The sequence below is a fragment of the Pavona decussata genome, unplaced genomic scaffold, assembly GCF_977016875.1.
Source record: "Pavona decussata unplaced genomic scaffold, jaPavDecu1.1 SCAFFOLD_302, whole genome shotgun sequence".
Classification (NCBI taxonomy): domain Eukaryota; kingdom Metazoa; phylum Cnidaria; class Anthozoa; order Scleractinia; family Agariciidae; genus Pavona; species Pavona decussata.
The window spans coordinates 166,440-182,500 of record NW_028145698.1 but is presented as its reverse complement, the minus strand read 5'-3'; the positions used below and the strand labels follow the sequence as shown (position 1 = coordinate 182,500).

Here is a 16,061-nt window from a genome sequence, read left to right as displayed (position 1 = left end):
TTTTTTGTTACCCACTAGACTGCTTTAGTAATAAAGCAACGCTTGTCTATCAGTTAATCACTTGAAATATAAGTCATGACGTTAGCACTGCTTGCTGGTAATAGGGAGCTTAAGCAACGACGCCGGCAACGGCAACGAAAACGTCACCCGAAAATATATCTTTATTTCATTTGTGCTACTTCGAGATTATTTCAACTTGCTCAACTTTTACAAAAATGGCGAATTATCCAGAAACCAAATTGGTAGGAGTGGCGTACAAGTTAAAAATGTACCAAAATGTAAAACGCACGTGCAGAGCGATTGTTTTTGCTCATTATACCTATTGTTTTGCGGCGTTGTCGTTGTCGTTGTCGTTGCCGTCGCCGTCGTCGTAGCTTAAACTCCCGAATGTTTATTGGGCGATAATGTTAAGATTCGTTCTTAGTCACCATTTGTATCATACCAGTCAGCTGCGATTGGTGCATTTTGATCCTCATTATTTGGGCAAGAAACTGTCCCCTCTGACTAAATTCTGTAACAAGTCGATTAGTTTGTAGGGAGTCGAAACGTCGCGATTTGTATCTCAAGTGAATACATCGTAAAACAAACGATAATATACTTTTGAAACAAAAAATTATTTCCTGGTCCCGTCATTTGAAGTTTAGAAAACAAAATTAGCCTTCAGGGTCCAAAAAATAATTAAACGCGTACGAACTACCAGTGGTCTTTTTTTGGGCATTTTGTCACGTGACTCGCACCACCCTGAGTCACGTGACGTAAATTGACATCTCACTTACTTGAAAAAGTTTCCGCGAAGGAATCAAAAACTTGAAACGCTTCATTTATTTATTTTTTTTATCCGGAAAGCAAATTTTGTTTTCTAAAGATAATATACTTTGTTACTATACCTTTGACGATAAACAATAACCACGTTTTTCAGTTAGGCTACCCTTTGCATTTTCTGCTCATGTTGGTCAAGTCGGCTTTTCCTCATTGAGTATTTGCCCAATATGAAGCTCAGACTCATGGTGTAATAAATATAATGTCTGACTTTTCATAAAGCTGTATGTAACGTATTTTTTCAGGCTGGTGTCACATGTTAAGACTGGAGTGGGAATATGCTCTTCCAGCTTTTCTAAGGTAAGTACATCACTTACCTGTAGGTTACTGATAGTTTTAGTTTCCTTTTTGTAGTATACGTGTTGCTAACCTACCCTCCCTACCCACATTATATGGACAGCAGCAAAATGAGTGTGCATGCTCGTCACGCGTGAGCAATCTTACGCGGCGAAATGGCGGCATTTTTAAAATTCCCATTGTTTGTTTTCGTTTCGCGGGGATAAGCCCAAATCAAAATAGATAAGGTTGCCGCTTTCAGGAAAGGTTACTTCGAACTTCCTCCATCACATATCTTATTCAACAAAAAAATATTGTGGTAATAGGTGTGAATTTGGCCATTGAAGTGGAGCATTTGAAACATGGCTACGAAGTTCGTACCAACTGTTATCGCTTTAGGATTTCTTGTCATCGCCTTCTCAGAAGGTAAACTTCCTGGAGAAAAAATTTGTTGCCTCAGTGTAAAAGGTGTAAAAATGATGTTCTATTTTTTTCCCCTCTGAAATCAATTCATGTTAGAATCACAAATCTGCGGAGCATGCGCACTCATTTTGCCGCTGTGTCCAGTATATTGTCACGGACATGCGCACTTGGGTATGATTACTAAAAAGTGAGCACATGGAGTATAGCTGTGTTGTTTGTTTGATCCATGAATTGTATCGGAGTTTATCGTGGTTAAATCTGGAAATATTCTACGTTTTTCTTCAGTCAGCCAACATATTTAACCCTCAAAATAATGCCGCATAAGTAGATAAAACGGTGCGGGATAAAATGAGAACTCTTTTATGTTAACCTATAACCAAATACAGCTGGAAGGACTGTTAACACAGAGACAAAGGTTTAGTTTAGATTAGTGTAAAAGAACAGTGGAGCTGCTAAGAGAACGTGGAAGAGACAAGGTGAAATCCAAATAGCTCTTTCTGTTGGCGTGCGTTCCTGAAACTCCGGAAAATTCTGGCCCGAAAAGTTTTTTTGCGCGCACAATGTTCACTTTCGAAATTTGATTTTCTTAAGTTTGAAGGCTAAAACACTGAAACGTTTGCGATGTTAAGAGACACATCTGGTTAGTTTCACTGAAAAGTTGACAGCAATCTTGAAATATACTTATTCTGCCCGAAAACACCTTCCGGAATTTTGAGAAACCAGCGCCTGGCTCTGCTGTCAAAGCCTTTCCCTCATATTACAATATCGCCAGCCATACAGGCTAGAGCCGGCCACTTTCTCTTTGCGTGTTCATTTGCACAATAAGAGAGAGGTTTAGGTACGACGCATGGCAAGACCAAACCTGAGGCTGTCACCATCCATGTTATTTTGCAGGCTGAAAGAAGAATCTAAGTGGTCACAAAGTTACTATGCTTATCTCTGTGGAGGTACATTTAAAATTTTTAATTTTTCAAATGTTGGGAGTAAAACATTTTGAGTACCATACAATTCTGAATTTAAGCTGTGCCCCCTTAAAATAAGAGACCCCACCCAAATACCGGTAAAAGCCCCTCTCCCAAATGTAATCCTTCAATGTTCAGATGCTAGTTCCTCTCCGATAATACGCCTTCCCGACTAAGCCGATGGACTGTTAGAGCTGTTAGCTTAGTGAAACGTTTTGGATGCATTTCCAGTTTCTTTTATTAGTCAATTCGATAGAAAAAAAAAACCTTCAAGCGATAAGGTAGTACCTTATTGATTTCCATTCTCAGTAACATGCCGCCTTCATTTCTTCTCTGTTTTCCGCCAAACGCCATCCAAATAAATAATTATCACACTGCATTAGCTGTTGAAGAAAGCCTTAATATTATTATAAGTTCTTTAGCTTCTTTTTGGCCTTCCTCTCCACTCTTACTTTTTTTTTTCTTGTCTTTCTGGAAATATTTTTATATATGTATAAAATATTATTATATTGTATGGGTGGTAAACATTACTTGTTAAATAAATCAATAACCCAACCAATTTTCAAAAACAAAATTCCCTCAAATACTAAGGGTGCATTTGTTGACCCTATTCCGGAATAGGAATACATACAGTGATGACGAGAAATCCCTCATAAAAGGTTTTAGGAGTTACTGGAGTACAAAGTCACTCTTGAATGATCGTCTTGTGACAAGATCATTATCGCAACACAAGAAACAAGGACTATCTTAATATTCCATCCTATCAATCGACCGCGGGTCAACAAACTTTTCTATATAGAGCAATTAAACTCTGGAATTCATTGCGACGTGCGAACAGCCTGTGTACTTTCGAAAAGAAACTTAGAGAAGTCCTTTTTTTTTTTAATGATTTCTTGTCAGCTAGGAGAGTTACCTATTGATGTTTTTATCTATTATGATTTTAATGCTTAGATATTTTATTCGATATTTTAAACTTATGAATTATTTATATGCTCATGAACGTTGGGTCTGAGAAACGCTGACTGGGAGATTCAATAAAGTTTAACTTTTTTTACTTTTCTCTTAGATGATTATGTGGTTTCGAAGGTTTGCAAAAATGTCCTCCCAAATTTACTTAAAAAGAGAAATTATTTAACAATTATTCCGCTTATTGTTATTCTGGAATACAGTCAATCGAACGCAACCTAACCCCGCTCCCAATTTAAACAATTCATGTATGGTACCATAGAATTCTGAAGATGGGCCCTTCGAAAGTAAGTCCGTCCTTCCTGCGCCATGACTTATTTTCATTCTGTTTTGTTTGTATGCATTCAGTCACGATAGGTATTTTAGGTAGCACAACAGAAGCCCAGGCGCAATTTAAATCAGTTCCTAAATTTGTCAAGAAGAAAACTCCGTTGGAGCTGTTTCTTATGAGAAAGGTAAGCTATCTTTAAATAAACAAGGAAACAAATAAATTAAAAAATAATACGAGGTACGGCTGCCAAACTAAATTGAAGCGTAATCAAAGAACCACTCACTTTTAGAACGATTTCTAATTGAACAGAATTGTTGAGAATACCGTTTCATTTCAAATTCCGTTGGATGTCAGCCAAAGTTTGACGTTGTTATGGCCTCTTTTGGCTTTTACATTGTGCGCGCCATTTTGGATTTAATTTTGTGGTACATTTATTTATAAATCATATGAAAGGCGAAAAAACATCACACGCGTCTAAAGTGTGACTAAATAAGTCAAATAGTCTGAGTTTGACTGCAAAGATCGGAAATGAAACCACTTCCAAAGGTCTTTACGAGACAGTTGGTTTTTGCGTTCGGCGTAGAAAGAACGCACTCCTAATACAGATTGGAGTCGAGATTGTATGGGACAACGTTGATTGCCGTGAATGGATGGAACTTGGGACGCGTATCTGGCATCCCCCACAGATTTTGCAAGGGCGGATGACATCATCACTAACTTGGCAAAGGAGAGAGACATCGAACGCCGCCCTAATCTTTGATTATTACTAGTTACAGTGTCTGGTGTCTTAGTCATGAACTGAAATAGGAGTTGTGTCCTTGATATTCATGGAAAATAATTGAATTTTAGATCCAAAAAAGAGCACCAACCCTTTTTTCTGTCGACGATCATTTGAAGCTCTCTATCCTGAGCAATTTGTTTTTGTTTGAGTTATATTTGTTGAACTTTGTGATTGGCTCAAACATATCGTGAATTATGCTCTAGCTAGATGTTTTGAAAGTCCTTCGCCACGCCGTTCAAGCGTCGAAGACAAATTTGAGGAAGCTTGAGAATGCTCCACTGAAACTGCCTTTTTCGACCCACCACGCTCAACACCAAAACCATTCGTGACTTGGCTTACACATAGAGCGGTTTCCAATTGAGTGTCGAAAGTAATTGCGTTTTTGCTTTGGTTTTGCATTACTACGCGCTGTGATTGGTTGATAAAACTCGCGCCACGTTCTCAACCAATCAGCATCAAAACCAAAACCAATCGTGCCTCGCTCGCACGTGTTTTCCCGCGCTTGGCGTCGGTTACAAGTATTTGCTTTGAATTCTGATTGGTTCATTTCGCTGTTTACACCTGTTGCGATTGGCCAGCGTAATTACTTTGGTTTTGGTTTGTCTCACGACACTCGATTTAAAACCGCTCAAACATTGCCGCACTTGGTACCTGTTGCATCTGCCGGCTTTCAGTTCAAATCTCTGTCATTACATTGTCATGTTTATTTTTGGATTTGTCTTTACGCCACTCGTTAGAAAACCCTTTATTTACCATTCTGATTTATATTAACCAAACTAAACCCATAGCGAGATAGCTTAATTACATTTTCTATTATTTTATCAGGCTGCTTTTTACAAGAAATCTCAACCGTCAGAAGCTGATTGTCTTCTGTTAGCCTTAGAACTCTTGTATGTTTGGCGGGCATTCTACACTTGTAGCGAAACTATCCTAAATAGAATTTTATCTGGTGAGTAGTCATATCCTGTTTGGACCCTAAATTTTGGATTTTTGAGTAAAAGCTGGCGATGGTGACAGAAAATTGCTATGTTAAAGGTTTTCTAAGCAGCGAGATATTTCTTAACTGCCTTTCTCCAAAATAACCACCACACTTTGGACATTGGGACAAAATACAAATTAAGTAAGGTTACAAAAAGAGAAAAAAGAATGTGGTGAGAAAGCCTTAAAGGAACCACAAGGCTTATGATATTAGGCGTACTTTATAGAATGAATAAGTTGATACGTTGGGATACAACGACAACAATAGCCTTATCAAGAATGGTAACCACACTGTCGAGTAGAAACATTGTTTCTACCATCTTGGTTTGCCTGAAAGCCGATGTTGCGCTAGCCTGCGAACGCAGACGTATTTCCGGCTGTCGCTTCGGCGGAGAGAAGCGACGGCCGGAAATACGTCTGCGTTCGCAGGCTAATGTTGCGCCATTTTATGCCTTTTGCGTTAGTTTATGCAATTTGAAACTTAATTAACTTAATGAAAAACTGGAAAGACTTGGCTATTTGGTTTTGTGTTAGAAATCTTTCGAACTTTTTACGTTTTACGGAACGCTGTTTTTCTGTTCACATTCAGTTACAAGCTGCATATTTTAGTCACAACAGAAACCCATTTTGCTTCTTTTTTTTTTTCCGTTGTTGTAGCATTAGAGGAGTGTAAAGTGAGCTCAAATCTGATTCCACTCAAGTCTCTTATTCAAGGAGCCGCTTGTAAAGTCCTCAAGAAAACTGATTTAGCTGTCCAGGTGGGTAGCTATTATTGCATTTTCCCATTCTGAAATGGCACGTTTAATACTCGATTAACGAATAAGAATGCCGTGGTAAAAAAAAAGTTTTCCCACGCATGCCACCGTTGTATGTTACCAGTTATTCATGTACACGTTTATTCGCCCTTGGTGCCTGTTACTCGTTTTGTCCATGCTTGTTACCGTTGATACGCTTTGTTCATTGAGCTTGGTACCCATTTCACGTTTCGATTTTCGCGTTTGTGTGATACAGTTGCATATTCTCCAACGGTTACGTTTGGTAATGTTCTCTTTCGCTTCGTACCGTTGTAGTCACCGTTGCACGTGTTCCCGCGCTTGCAACCGGTTGCATGTTTTCCCGCGCTTGCAACCGGTTGCATGTTTTTCCGCGCTTGGCGCCGGTTACACGTTTTGCTGCGCCAGGTACCGATTTCACATGTTCATGCGCTTGGCAAGGGCTACACGTTTTCCCGCGTTTGGCACCCGTTTGATTTTCCCGCACTTTGTGCCGGTTACACGCTTTCCTGCGACTGGTACCAAATTGAAGTTTTCCCGCTCTTGGCACCAATTTCACATTTCCACGCGTTTGCCAAGGGCTACACGTTTTCCCGCGCTTGGCACCGATTGCAACTTTTCCCCCGCTTGGACTGCTAGCAGCATAGTCTTGTCCTTGGGCCAAGTGTTGGTTTGTTGGACTTGTTTGTTGCAGGATCTTTCCCTTATTAATAACTGTATTCGACTGAGTTTTGGAGGATGCGTCACAGTTATTTGTAATCTGCTTCGAGTTGCTTGATTTACAACTGTTTCAGTGAACATCAATTAAACAAACCTGTGTTTGTTTGATTGACAGTTTTTTCAGGAAGCCATCGTGAAATCAGGTCGATCTCCCCCAGATCCTCACGTCCCTCCGTATGCTTACTATGAGCTGGGTGTTCTATATGCGCAGGACAGCAAGGTGCGTTTTGATTGGCTTTTAGTGGTAAATAACACGTGCTCTGAATTTGATTGGTTAAGAGTGTTAGTTAAGTTTTAAGCAGACAGGTGATGAAGATCAGACATTATTACAAACTGGGATATTGTATCATGCAATTCTGGAGATTTGTTTGGCTTAGCGTAATACCATGGCCGAGAAAAAGCGATTATTAAATTGTCTTCTGGTTGTTCTTGCGAAGCAAAATCAGCAAGATCTAGCAATTTTCTGGATTGTTTTTAACAAAACAATTATTCCACTCACGGCTTGTTGGATATGAGAAGTTTATAGCCAACTCGGCGCTACGCGCCTCGTTGACTATCTATCAATTCATATCTAACGTGCACTCGGGGAATAATTGTTAAATATGTTTTGCCATTATGTGCTCAGTTCTCAACCCCGTCCCCAGGCTCTCTCTTCTTCCCGTCCCTTAGACGGAAGAAAGGAGACCCTGGGAAAACGTTTCGAAATCTCTCAAGTGGCTTTAACTCTTTAACCCCTAATATCAAAGAGCAAATTCTCCTGCCTTGTCCCCACACTTTTCTTATAAAAGTAGTGGAGAGAAGGTATTAAAATATCAAGAAAATTCCCCTTGGATGATCGTATCCTTAATTCTCATGACCTCGGGGGTTGAATGAGCATTGATATTACAAGGAGAAATATGATGCTGATCACTGTTAGGGCTTCAAGGGTTAAGAGGAGTGTAAGACAATTCTCTGTCTGTCCTCTCGCATTGCTTAACCTTTGTTTTGTGTCAAACAAGTTTGCTATTAAAAGACAGTTGACAGAATGAGAAAATATAGACCCTACGCAAAAATGAGTGACATTTCTTTGGTTTGCATTCAAATTAGCCAACTAACTTCGTTCTTGGCTTCAAAAATCAAAGAATATTTTACCTTGAACGAGGCTAGTAAGGTTAATTTGAATGCAGACAAAAGAATGTTAAAAATGTCAGCCATTTTTGATAAGGTGTATCAAGACTTTTTTCAATATGCGTTGGTTTTTGAAATTTTATTTAATATCGATTGTCTGTATATTTGTTTTGTTTGAATAATATTAATCATAGCATGCTCTTTGTTTTCAGTTTAGCGCCAAAGGAGAGGAACTTCTGAAAAAAGTTAAGGTTAGTTGAGTTGTTTGTTTGTCCGATTGTTTGTGTGTGAAAAGTTTGAGCTAGCAGTATGCAGGATGTTTGTCCCACAAACCTAGATTAATGGCCTTAGCTTCTGCGAGTCTTCTGTAGCTCAGTGGCAGAGCATCCGAACTAGTAATCGGAAGGTCTTAGGTTCGACTCCTGATAGGAGCACTCGGATTTCTTTTTTCCGAGAATGCCTGTGTCACTTTCTGGAATAATACATCATTATCATTCATTCACCAGGCTTAAAATATACCACCACATTTATTTCAAGTTTGAGCTTGTGCTACAAGAAGTTTTGTAACATGAAGTCTTTCATGTGTTTTTGTGTAGAGTTTTGTTTTACAGTGCGACGCGCCTTACCGTGGCCACCCAACACAGCGGCAAAATGAGTGCGCATGCTTGTCACGCGTGAGCAATCTTACGTGGCGAAATGGCGGCATTTTTAAAATTCCTATTGTTTGTTTTCGTTTCGCGGGATAAGCCCAAATCAAAATAGATAAGGTGTCCGCTCTCGGGAAAGGTTCCTTTCCTCCATCGCATATCTCATTCAACAAAAAAAAAAATGTTGTGGTAACAGTTGTGAATTTGGCGATTGAAGTGGAGCATTCGTAATCGATTCTCGCTCGAATCTCAAATCTGCGGAGCATGCGCACTCATTTTGCCGCTGTGTTTGGCCACCCAACAAACTTTTTTTTTTTACAAGTTTGTCAATCAGGATACGCGAATTTGATTAACGGTCACGCCTCCTTGCAAAGTCCAACAGGCAAGAGACGCAACAACGAACTATTGAAAACATGTCGTTTTGTATTTTATGAACAAGAAGGAAGATATCCTGATTGGCTAACTTGTAAAAAAAAAATTGGTTGGATGGCCACGGTAAGGCGCGTCGCACTGTAACAACTTTTTTTACGTGACACACAATGCAGTACTAAACACTACTTACACTATTTACGATAATTACGGTACTGTACTTACAATACTTACAATATATGCTTACTAAACTTGCTGTACTAACAATTGCACACCTTACAATACAAACAACATTTACAAGTTTTACAATACTCACAATACTTTGATTGGCTAATTACACATTGTATGGGTCGCAAAAAAAATCCGCTATTACAATTGATGGTTTACGTGTGACGTCATGGCGGCCATGTTGGTGTACAGATTTTTCTCCTCTGGGAGTTAACTTCCATTTTTATGCAAATTATGTGAACAAATTTTCTTTTGTTTTTACCACCAACATGGCGGCAATGCAAACCACCTATTGCAGTTTTGCGTAGATTGGGGTTGCTGTTTTTAGACCATTTCGGTAATATTTTCTTCCTCTTTCTTTTATCTTTATTGCAGGATAATTTTAGTGGATATGACTTTGAGAACAGACTAAGCTTCCGAGTGCATGCAGCACTTGCGAGAATAGAAGAACAAAAAGCAAGTCAAACAAGCCAAGGACAGCCAAGCGCCAACTAAAAAGGAAGACAGGTCCAAGTTTGTTGCAATTCATTCTTCTTTTTTGTCTTGTGAATTGTAACGCAACATGTAATACAACCGTCTGTTACCTTGGATCTGTGATCAAAGGGGTATTGAGTGTTGTGTTATCTTTGTGACAGCAATGCGTGACTTATGAAAGGAAGGGAACGTTATCGCAGAATTTGTTCAGTGAACAATCTCTGCCTTCATGGCACCCCTTCGTAGGTTAGAAATGAGACGCGAGGTAGGGAAGATGTAGGAGATTTGTTTCATGGGGAAAGTCGCGTGATCTTCGGGGAGAGCGTTTCGTGACTGTTTGCCATTTTGTGACATCTTAATGGATAGTAGCATCACAGAATATTGCGGAAATACGTCGGATATCCCGGCGGTTTCTTAGAAGCGTTACCATGTAGTTTTGTGATTATTTGCGATTTCGTTACGTAATGAATTTCGCGTGACTGACTATTTATTTGGAGAAGCGTTGGGTGACAAACGAAAACTTAGAGTAACCGTTTTACTTCCAGAAGTGATCGACATGAATTTACTCTTTGCAAGTTCGACACATTGTTAAGCAAATAGGTTTGCAGAATAAACAAAAACATCAGCTAGACGGTAATGTCGCGATAAACCACCAAACCCCTGGAACTACAAACAGTACAAGGTCTTCATAGAAAGCATTTATGAGAAGTTTGAGCTTACCGAGGTTTGAAATATGAGAGAAATCGAGTGTTTTCTTGTAGACAAATAACTTACTTCTTTTCGAAAAGAGTTCAAGGTTGACAGCATAAAATAATTTCAGTTGTGCTTGCAAGCTCTTAGATCCTTAAAGATGAAGCCACTTGAAAGATTTACAGATCTGGTTCGCACGGCGTAAGCACAAGGCTACACGCGCACGCGCAGTACTGCTTGTGTTTGTGCTTGGGAACCAGGCTTCACAGATTCTTCTGAAGGGAGAACATTATTTAGACTTTGTTACCTTCTTGGAAAGAGAGCCTGCTTTTGACATGTTCTGACTGGCGCCTTAGAGAGGATTCAGTCTTAAAGAAAGAGAAAGGAAAGGAAAAGAAGTATGGCGGGTGTTCCTTTTTAAGGCAGTCGCCGATTGTTGTTGACCCTTCAAGCTCTCTGTCTCGTTTCACCTGTAACTCTCACGCGCACTTGAAGAGTTTGCGCCTGCTCAAATTGTTATAGACCCGAAAACTTTTCAAACTGTTGCCGTGGTTTCCGAACGTGTTGATTGAGTGATTGATTTTTTTTCGTTCGTTCGTTCGTTTATATATTTATTTATTAATTTATTTATTTATTTATGCAACTGCTATGCGTTCTTGTCGTTCCTCGTACCATCTTACAGAGTGTATGACTCAGCTCAAATTTTGAACGATCCGCTATAATACGCTTCCAGAGAATCAGCAAGTTTTCGAACTCAAACTCGAACTCCTGCGTTCTTTCCTCGACTCTGAGTCTATAACTTTTATGAGAATGGACGTTTACGGGCAGGCAACTCTAACGATTCCTCATCGATTCTCGTCCACTTTCAGAGTCGAATACAACCGAATTTAAGTTAGAATCTATATGATTCATCCGCCCACTCGTCACTTTCATCAGGTGAAGCGAGAAACAGAGAAGCGCAAGGGTTGATGGACTTTCTTTCCTTTCTACTAAGACTAAGGCTCGTTTACTTTAGTTAGCAAATCGACGATTCAAACTTGCTCCGTTAATACAGACGATTTTTGATGCAATTTTTGTCGCGGTTTCCACTACGATTTTCTTTTTGCGTTCACGCTGAAACTCCAAATGGCGCGTGCAAACTATCTCTGATTTCAGCGCGGTTTGGGCACGAGATCGGCCAAGTTTTAGAACATGCTCTTAACTTTGAGAAAATTGAAATTATGTTACAAGTCCGCGGCCGGAGTGGCATCATAAATCGCCGATGTAATCTGGCCTGAAGACTGCTAAACTGTAAATGCTTTCATAGATTCTCGTGCCTTTCCAAAGTCAATACTTCTCAAACTTTGAAGAGAATTGTTGAGAGTTCAAACTTCTGTCGATTCCCCCTTACTCTCTTGAACTAACCTTGTGTTTATAGAGAGGTTGACTGTAGTAATGTTGCTGGGTTTCGGCGATTCCTTGACAAATGTCCTATTTAAGAAGAAAATGTTTTGTTGGCGATTATTTGTTCAGAATTAAGGCAGGTTAAGTTTCAGAAAATCGTGTTTTTAAATGATTTTAGCAGGATTTTATCCTGATTCAAGAGGCCGGTACCTTCTATAAAATTAGAGACTGAGAGTAAGAAGCTTCCATCACATAACAAAGGTAGTTGTACTAACTTCCGACACAAAGAGTAACGCAGGGTCAGCACAATTAGCCATATTAGAACGGTCTTCAATTGAGTGTTCAAAGTATTTTCGCGTTTGCTTCCGTTTGCTTTACTGCGCTCTGTGATTGGCTAGAAAAACTCGCGTCATTTTCGCAACCAATGAGAAGCAAAACCAAAACCAATCGTGACTTGCCCGGCGCACGCGTTTTCCCGCGCTTGGCGCCGGTTGCATGTATTTGCTTCGAGTTCTGATTGGTTCATTACACTGTTTGCGCCTGTTGTGATTGGCCAGAGTAATAACTTTGGTTTTGGTTTTTCGACGCTCAAATGAAAACCGCTCTAGTCAGTTCATAATCAGATATGGTGTCTTGTTCATGGCTTATGAAGCGCTAGTATTAAACTGAATATAACCTGCAGCGCAGACGTATTTCTTTGACAAGAAAGAGCTAAATAGTTATTTTAGTTTTTTTGAGCCGCAATACTGGACTACGGAATATTTAGGGAAAGTAAAAAATGTTAGTCAGGTTGAATCCTGGTCTCTTTCTTTCACTCCTCCCTACACGTGTTGCATGCCCAAGATGGCGACTAAACACAAACACACGATGACCGAGCGGTCTTCCGCCAAATGAAGAAGGAAAGAAAATACGGTCTAACTTGGACCCTGTTCAGACTAGGCGCCTGTGCCCGGTGCTCAACGAGCAATCGTTTCCTTGTGCGTCCTTAAGATGGCTCTCATTTTATTTACTGTATTTCAGGGAGGCATGGAGAAAAAGTGCAGGAACTGGCACCAGAGTACTACCTGTTGTGGTAGTGACCATGCTCGAGCACGGTGTTGAGTTTTTTGTTCGGGCGCCCCCAAAAAATGTCTGTCTAGACTAGCATCTGTGCTCAAGAACCGGACCTGGACACCTAGTCTGAACGGGCCGTATGTTATGTTCACACTTGGTGCTCGAGTACAAGTGATTGGGCACCGGGCACAAAATAGCAACGCGTGCACACAAGAAACTGCTGCCTACTTCAGTACCCAAATACAAGGTCTCGACATTGTAGTCGGGCACGGACAGCTTACCCGAATTCTGGCTTGGGTGCTTGATAAAAGGGTGCGTTCACATTAGTGCCCAGCGAGAATCGTACCCGGGCACCGTGTTCGGGAACCAAGTGTGAACGTATCCTTAGACTTTTTTCAAATAGTGAAACTAAGATGTCGATATTTACAGTTCTATATGGTGTAATAGTTTCACTTGTACAGCAAGATATTCTTATTTATGAGCAAAAGAGATCAGCAGAGATCAGAGACATTTAAAAACTATTATGTAGATATTTTAAATTATTTCTTATGTAAGTATCAAGTTCATCCTAAATTATGTTGTCTTCATGTGTTAAGATTGTGTCCTCGGACAGAATTTTTTAACTTTTATGTCCTTAGTTGGACTTACTAGAATTTGCCATGAAAGTAAAGTAAATTTGTGACTCATCAAGAGCGGTTTTCAATTGGCTGTCGAAAGTAATTCGCGTTTGCTTTGGTTTTGTATTACTTCGCTCTGTGATTGGTTAACAAAACTCGCGCCACTTTCCCAACCAATGAGAAGCAAAACCAAAACCAATCGTGTTTTCGCCGCACGCGTTTTCCCGCGCTTGGCGCCAGTTACATGTATTTGCTTCGAATTCTGATTGGCTCGTTGTGTTGTTTACATCTGTTGTGATTGGCCAGAGCAAATACTTTGGTTTTGGTTTTACGACACTCAATTGGAAACCGCTCTATTTGAGGAACATAAATTAAGATATTCTTAAAGTAATTAACTTTGTTCATTCAAAACATTACAAGACTGGATCTTAATGAAATCGCGTTTAGATATCCTAACGAAAAAGTTCGTAATGTTTGAAAGTGTCAACTTTTTAGGAAGAGATTTTAAGATGTGTTCGCATTTTAAGTTTTATGCAAAATGCTTTTTGATCAAAAGAGCGATTTTCTCATTATTGTGGAAAAATCCATTGAAGAGCCGCTAATTATACCCAGCAACTACAGAGAAATAAAGAGGTTTTCAATTGAATGTCGAAAGTAATTTCGCTTTTGCTATAATTTTACTTGATTGTGCTCTGTGATTGGTTAGCAAAACCTCGCGCCATTTTTTCAACCAATGAGAAGCCAAACCAAAACCAATCGTGCCTCACTCGCACGCGTTTTCCAGCTCTTGGCGCCGGTTACATGTATTCCCTTCGAGTTCTGATTGGCTCATTGCGCTGTTTCGCTGTTGTGATTGGCCAGAGTAATTACTTTGGTTTTGGTTTTTCTTAAACTTCTTAAATATCCAATCTACCACGTTTAGAAACTTGGAAAGAATATTCTAATGCCACGATCTAATTTGAGGGATGTCATTGTGCTTGAAAAACACTATTCCCATTTTCAACTTTTGTGCTGAAATTACGCCAGAAAATGTACAGTATGCGAGAAAGCGGCAAATGCTTATACAGGCCTCTTAGCACAGTTACAACCCTTAAACTTTGCAAAGTTAATTTTTGTTAGATATCGTAACCTTGCAAATTGTCAATAGGCACTTCAGATTTGAGTAAACAAACGAGATTAAGTACGAGTACGACTTTCAAATTTAGTTTGCGGCCTTAGATAATCACTTGTCACAGCAATCTTGTTTCTAGGGTTTCCTTATCTGCTGGTAAACAACAGGAAAGAGCGAGAGTTCTGGGGACTTGACGGGTTTGAAATTTGAAAGTCGTTGTCGTACTGAAATCTGAAGGTGCCTGCTGTTTTGGAAAAAAAAATTTGGGGAAAATTAGTTGTTATCAGAGTCCTATGCAAACTCTTTATTTTGTGCTATCTTTGTCCCACTTTCATTTGAAATGGTAGTAGCGGCCGTTAAAAGTCCCGTAATAGCAAAAGAAACAGGAAATTACTTTCATAAGTTGGTAGAAAACCGCTCTTGTGGTGTTGAAATACCGTACAATATATAACTGATGGCGCAACAGAAAGACCAGTTCAGGTCTAGGGAGTGCGCATTCACAATTAAAATACATCAGTTTTATTTCAATTTCTCACGGCGTATTCATATTTCATTGCCCCTATTGTCTAGGTTAGAAATACAATTCAACTAACAAACCAAGTTATACGGGCAACATTTTCTTGAAACATGTTGCATTGCAAATTGCGATTGTTTGTTGCGGGTATTACCACCTCCACGCGCAAGAAATTTTCATGTTGCGAAGTCTACTTTCTGCAACATAAAAATTTGCTGTTTGTAATACGCGCAACAAACAATCGCAACTTGCAACGCAACATTTGTTGCGCGACTATTTGTAAGAAAATGTTGCCCGTTTTACTTGGCCTTTAACTTTGATACGTCCCATTTTTATCGTCGAATGATTTTCGCTGTAACGTTTTCTCCTTGGCTGAATTTTTACCTACCCAATGTTACAAGAATCGCATACCTTGTGTGATATTTTGTTTAAAAAGGATTTTTCTGCTGCGTGCACACGTGACCTGCGCAGTGAAGCCAAAGGCACTGGGGTCGAGAATTGCCCGTTCCGAAGTTTAAATGGAGACTGGGAACGAGTTTTTCAATTTTCATTTATTCAGAATTTGGAGTCCGTCACAAGAGAGATCACATTAAAATTAGTGCGTTTACCAACTTTGAGATACTGTCGTTAGATTGCAACCGGTGTAGAAGGCCTTAAAAAATCGGGAAAATTAGAGACTTTGCAACCATCTCAGAATTGGAGACTTTTGTATGGAATTGGGGCGATCTTTGACAGGTCAAAGCCTGGTTAATACGCGATGAAACATAACCAAACTTTGTTAACGTTCTACTTTATATGTAATCTTTTTAGCGATAGGGGTTCATTTCTTCAAAAGACGTAATTTCCACAATATGCAAACTAGGGGCCAATCCCTTTATGAATTTCGCAATGGGTTATGG

The 16,061-nt window shown here is 39.6% G+C and overlaps 1 protein-coding gene across 1 annotated transcript in view; it reads left to right on the top strand.

Annotated features, from left to right (window-relative positions):
- LOC146454341 (tetratricopeptide repeat protein 39C-like) overlaps positions 1-15,176 on the top strand; it is a 24,369-nt gene extending 9,193 nt beyond the window's left edge. The window contains exons 9-16 of the mRNA XM_085095448.1: positions 1,065-1,119; positions 2,413-2,465; positions 3,795-3,901; positions 5,324-5,447; positions 6,134-6,234; positions 7,085-7,189; positions 8,289-8,327; positions 9,696-15,176. Coding sequence (XP_084951574.1) covers positions 1,065-1,119; positions 2,413-2,465; positions 3,795-3,901; positions 5,324-5,447; positions 6,134-6,234; positions 7,085-7,189; positions 8,289-8,327; positions 9,696-9,815 — 704 coding nt within the window. The 3' untranslated portion in view covers positions 9,816-15,176. The remainder of the gene's footprint in view (positions 1-1,064; positions 1,120-2,412; positions 2,466-3,794; positions 3,902-5,323; positions 5,448-6,133; positions 6,235-7,084; positions 7,190-8,288; positions 8,328-9,695) is intronic.
- Positions 15,177-16,061: the final 885 nt, after the last annotated feature.